General features: G+C 43.3%; 1 protein-coding gene across 1 annotated transcript in view; it reads left to right on the plus strand.

Annotated features, from left to right (window-relative positions):
- The window catches only part of s1pr2 (sphingosine-1-phosphate receptor 2), a 69,147-nt gene extending 67,227 nt beyond the window's left edge, over positions 1-1,920 (plus strand). The window contains exon 2 of the mRNA XM_034190505.1: positions 569-1,920. Coding sequence (XP_034046396.1) covers positions 690-1,805 — 1,116 coding nt within the window. The 5' untranslated portion in view covers positions 569-689 and the 3' untranslated portion in view covers positions 1,806-1,920. The remainder of the gene's footprint in view (positions 1-568) is intronic.
- Positions 1,921-6,106: the final 4,186 nt, after the last annotated feature.

The following is a 6,106-nucleotide window of genomic DNA, read 5'->3' on the forward strand; positions in this document are numbered from 1 at the left end:
GATATTTAACAGTGTTTTCTTCTTCTTCTTTTTTTTTTTTTTTTTGAAAAATAACCATATTTTGAATTCGCTATTTTAATTTGCGCTATTTGGAAGGTGATGGAAGCCCATCCCAGTCTCATGGTAGTTCGTGGCAGAATTACGAAAAGTACATTAAGCTATGGTCTCATGTTGGGGAGACGAAAATGCAGCGCTTTTCGTTACGGAGGCATGCATTAATTACTGTGGCGTGACGGGGGTCTGGGGGGTGTGGTTATGGTTAGAGTTAGGAGAAACGGAAGATTCTAAATAGCAAAATAACAAAAACATTGTCAGAAAAATGGGGCGCTTTTTGTGATGGGGCATGAAAGAAAGTGTGAGACTGAGCTTGGAAACCCGACAAGTGCGGTTGTTCAAATGGAGAAATAATTCAGTGCATTGATACTTGGAGCATGTTTGCTGCATTATTTCATTAATCAATCGACTGTCATTTCTTTGTGTGTGTGTGTGTGTGTGTGTGTGTGTGTGTGTGTGTGTGTGTGTGTGTGTGTGTGTGTGTGTGTGTGTGTGTGTGTGTGTATGTGTGTAGGTGACCCACATACAGCCCCTGAGACGTGACCGCGGGGCAGCCAGTCTCCTGCTCGGTCTGGACCCTCCTTTAAGAGGCGATGATTATCAGTGAAGAAGGTCTGCTCAACCCTGCTGTGTGAATGAATCTTTGCCGTAAAGCCAACGTGCTCTGCCACGCTGTCGCCATGAAGAGCAAGTATTCCCAGTACTACAACAGGAGTCTGATCCAGTACTACTATGCCATTGCAAAGGACATGACCAACCAGGAGCTGGAGGAACGCATTTCCAGGAAACAGGGGCTCACCGTCCTCAACGTGGTCATCGTGGTCCTCTGCAGCATCATCATCCTGGAGAATCTCCTCGTCCTCCTCGCCGTGTGCCGGAACAAGAAGTTTCACTCTGCCATGTTCTTCTTCATCGGCAACCTGGCGTTTTCCGACCTGCTGGCGGGCTCCGCCTACATTGCCAACATCTTCTTCTCAGGGTCGAAGACCTTTGAGCTGGTGCCAGTGCAGTGGTTCATCCGGGAGGGGACGGCGTTCATCGCTCTGGCGGCTTCGGTTTTCAGCTTGCTGGCGATAGCGATCGAGCGCTACATTGCCATCACTAAAGTCAAGGTGTACGGCTCCACCAAAACGTGCCGCATGTTCCTTCTCATCGGGGCTTGCTGGGTCACCTCCATCCTGCTGGGGGGGCTCCCGATCATTGGCTGGAACTGCATCAACAGCCTCGCCGAGTGCTCGGCGGTGTTGCCGCTCTACTCCAAGTGGTACATCCTTTTTGTGGTGACCATCTTCAGCCTCATATTGCTCTCCATCCTCATCCTCTACGTGAGGATCTATTTGATTGTGCGCTCCAGCCACCAGGAGGCGACCAACTCGCAAGCGTATTCCCTTTTAAAAACAGTCACGATAGTGCTGGGTGTCTTCATCATGTGTTGGCTGCCTGCTTTCACCATCCTCCTACTAGATACGTTCTGCAGGAAGCAGTCCTGCCCCATCCTCGCCAAAGCAAACATCTTTTTCGGCTTTGCCACTCTGAACTCAGCACTTAATCCAGTGATCTACACGCTGCGCAGCAAAGACATGCGGAAGGAGTTCCTGCGACTGCTGTGCTGCTGGGGGGTGCTGCATAGCGGCCGGCCCGCTGAGCGATGCCTCATGCCGCTAAAGAGCTCCAGCTCTCTGGAGCACTGCACCAACAAACACGAACACCAGACTACACCCATCATGCAAGACTGCACAACCTGCGTGTGACACAGCTGAAACGCATCAAGAGCGCGTGTGCATGAGAGGGACAAAGGAGACGTGCATGTGCATGATATCTGGTAGCAAAGCTGTGATCAGGCAAAGATATTTAAAAGAAAAAAAAAAATAGCCAGAGGTCTCTGGCACAGCTGTGATGACGACTCAATTTATGGTGACATAATTCAGACTTGTGCTTTTCATAGGTACTCTCATTAATTATTACTGAGTTGCAAACTACTTTCATATATTCATTCACAGGTCAACTGGTTTTTGTTTTGATTTTCACTCATATGAGCCACTATCAAAAGCCAAAAAACAGAAATGTAAGTTTTATATATATATATATATATATATATATATATATATATATATATATAAATAAAACTTAAAAGTGTTCTGGGGCTTTTGTTGTCTGGACAACAACGACCAAAATTCATTTTGTCCACTTGATGTCACCGTTATAGTGTTTTGAGCATTTTGATACACTAAGGGCCCTATCTTGACAGTCTATGGCACATGGCTGAAAGTACGAAGCAGAAGCCCATTTGGGGCTTCTTCTACCCCACGTTGCTGTTTCAAGAGCGCATAACCTGAGCGCAAAGTAGGGCACAGTGCATAAAGGGGTTATATTCTGTCATTTAACTAATTAAGGATGTTTTTTTGGATCAGTCAGAGTGTCATCTGTGATAATCTTTAAGAGCCGGAGGGCAGTGGAACATGGCGTTCTGCTTTTTCAATGACATAGCCAAGCGAGAGGTTCTCTGGGTAAATTCACGTATCTGTGTGTCACACATCACAGCATGTGAGCAGAGAGCAGTCACCAAAGCTCCCTGGTATTTTACATTTGTGTTTACTTTTATTTTGTTTAATTATTGTTTTCAGTTCAGTTTCATTATGTGTACAAGCAGATTGTATGTGTATCAGGTCCCAGCCTATGTAAGTTGTGTCTTATTATTGCACTGCTTAAGAAGCAGGAAGACTCTGTGTTCAGGTCTCAGTATCATCGTTTCTGCTGCCTAATGATAGCAATGCACCTGCACCTGAGTACATCTGATGTGAAGACCAACATACCCATGAGCACACAGATGAGCTCAAGTTATTTTCTGAAGTAATTGCTTCTTTTGTTGTCTTTCAGTGTTTTGAAACAGCGAATAATTTCCTGAAATGGTTCATTTAAAGTAACAACACTGATTCATGTTCAAAAGCAACTGTTTCGTTTCGGGGGGGTTTGAGCATTTGAAACAGCGAATCATTTTTTGAAACAACTGCTTCATCCCAGTATGAGAGACAGAGACATTTAACTGAAAATCAACTGTGTTTTTTGCAACACCTAAACTCTGAAACAATGCAAACCTTAGAAAGTTGCACTTTGTAAATTTGTAGATGTTCTGAAATTCCCTTTCTTTGTGAAACCAGGAGATTGCACTCAGCAATACAATCCACAGAAACCAAACGATGATCACTGCTCCCTTGACAAACACCAGGCCTATATTACTCCCTATATACCACGCTTTTACAATTTGATTACTCCGACAAACTTACATAACCTGCTCACATTTAATGCATGAAATTCTAACTCATAAGTGCTAACGTGTGAAATAATACACCTCCATCCTCAATCGCTAACACCCCCTCCCTCATTTGTGATCATAATCTTTCTCCCTCTCACCTCCACTGTTGACTTTCTCTTATCTTAACAGTTTCCTTTGAGGAAGGCCCTAATCGGAAAGAACATTTCCGAAAGTGAGTTGGCACTGGTGAATTTCACTCTGACAGCTGTCCATCAGCTCTGACTATGACGGAGTGAAGTCCTAACGGTCTCTGTTTGAGGCCTCCTCTTGGGGAATTTGGCTGAATGTACGTATGAAGTTTTCGGGGCAAGCGCTCCATTATCGACAGTATTATTGATCATCGTTTTGAATTCCCACATTATTGACAAGTTCAGAGAGAGAGAGAGAGAGAGAGACCTACAGGATGGGCCACTCTTAATGTTAAGCCCTAAACAAACAGCGCCACAATCAACAACGTTTTGAACGTTCTGGGGTGAACTGCCGGCCATATGATCAACATTCCATCAACCTTTCACCCCACCCCAGGAAATCTGGGGAAGGTTTCAAAGAAACTCCCACCAGGTCAGTTTCACCCCCATTGTCCTCCGACACAGTGGCCACCTCAGTCACCCGTTAGAGGTCCTGTTTTTCCGTAACCTTCCCCCGCACACATTAAAAACTTTGCTTTCCCTCAGTTGACTTTGACATTTAATTGGCCAAGTAAAAATAGTGAAAAGCACTTTGGCAGCTTCAGTGATATTTACGTTCCCCATTTAAAAAAAAATGAAACAGGTCTTTTATACCACTATGTATGACTTCATTGCTTTGCCTAAATGATTTTTATACATGTATAACTATGTATGTTTGTAAGTATGTATGTATCTGTACAGTATTTGGTCGTATGAAATGTCTTGTGTGCAATAGCCTTATTTTTGTTGTTGTTTTTGTGGTCCAGTAGCACGCTGCCTCAGTTAAATCGGTACAGTCGAAACACTAATAGAGGTACATAAACATTTTTTGTTAACTGCATTCTTTTTTATATACATATATATATAAAATAAATGACTTGCCAAACAATGTTTTTGTGTGACTGTCTTGCAAACAGCAAATACTCAAACATTTAATTGTAGCTGCATCTTATTATCTGCAGGTCCTGAGACGCCTCGCTCTTGTGCCTACATCTGAGAAGTACTCAAAATGAAGCATTTAATCCAAACATGCTCTGACAAGGCCAGAAAACCACCTGCTTCAACACGAAAACCTGAAATTGTGCTTGCAAATATCGCTCTGCTGTTAATCGTGGTTTTCTAACCTAATAAAGTTTTGTCATTGCCAAAGGCGAAAGCAACGCAGCTCTGTCATGGGACCGATGGAGGGTAAAACCAGGGTGTGGTGAAGAATGTCTATTTCTATGTTAGTTTCTCTGAGAGAAGTCATAAAGAAAGGCCCCAGGAGAGGTTTTTGGTGAAGGGGGGATGAGCTGAGACCGAAGAGTGGCCGTGGAGAGTTGGGTCTGTTTCCTGTCAGACATCCAGAATTCCGGAGTGAGAACACTGCCTGAATCAGCCCCAGGAGGCCATGCTGCTGGGAAGTCGGCCAAGTGTTTCCAGTGCCCTGCAGGATATGACATCAGACTCAGAAACCTGTAGGTGAAGTCGCATATACAAAAAAAAACATTTGAAGGTAAACAAAGGCACGTCGATTTCTGCAAAAGCAGCTTTGCTAATCTTGCAAAGGATCAAATACATCATGTATGTGAAATGATACAAAACAGCACGCCTATGCATACGTGCAAGAAAAAGAATATATGTAATGGAGTATCTGGTATGAGAATAGACCGCAACAAACTGCATCCATATGGAACTTGCGTCACAGCTCAGCTCATACATTTTATGTATCGCTTATAAATGTGGTCACTGTGGGTTTTCATACAAACATGACAAGCAGGTTCCTGACCAACATCTGTCAACCTGAGAAAGCCACAGTTTTCACACAAGCGGTGTTAGAGTGCCACCTTATGGTGGGAAAGTTATTTTCCCCTATTCATCTCAAATTGTTTCAAAAGTAGAAAAATAAAGCAATTCATCAAATATAGTTTGCTAGTACTGAGATGGACCCCCTTTTTGCCTTCAGAGCTGCCTTAATTCTTTGTGGCATAGGTGAGAGGTTGGTCCATATTAACGTGATGGCATCACGTAGTCGCCCATTCAACCAGTCTGCCCATTCTCCTCTGACATCAACAAGGCATTTTCATCCACACAACTGCTGCTCACTGGATATCTTCTCTTTTTTGGACTATTGCCTGTAAACTCTAGAGATGGCTGTGCGTTAAAATCCCGGTAGATCAGCCTGTCTGGCACCAACAACCATACCTCCTTCAAAGTCACTTAACCCCCTTTCTTTCCCATTCTGATGGCCAGTTTGAACTTAAGCAAATCGTCCTTGTCACAGCAAGATGCCTAAATGCATTGATTTGCTGCCATGTGATTGGCTGATTAGCTATTTGTGTTAAGCAATCGAGCAGGTATACCTAATAGGGTGACCAATGAGTGTGAGAATATACGTATATACGTATATATATATATATATATATACATACACACACACACACACATATATACAGCTGTGCTCAAAAGTTTACATAGTTTTTAGTTTTTTGGCAATTTTTAGAGAACATGAATGATAACACAAAAACTTTTTTTTCCCACTCGTGGTTAGTGGTTGGGTGCAGCCATTTATTGTCAAACATATTAGGTCTGG

The sequence above is a fragment of the Thalassophryne amazonica genome, chromosome 16 (genome assembly GCF_902500255.1).
Source record: "Thalassophryne amazonica chromosome 16, fThaAma1.1, whole genome shotgun sequence".
In the NCBI taxonomy this organism is placed as follows: Eukaryota; Metazoa; Chordata; class Actinopteri; order Batrachoidiformes; family Batrachoididae; genus Thalassophryne; species Thalassophryne amazonica.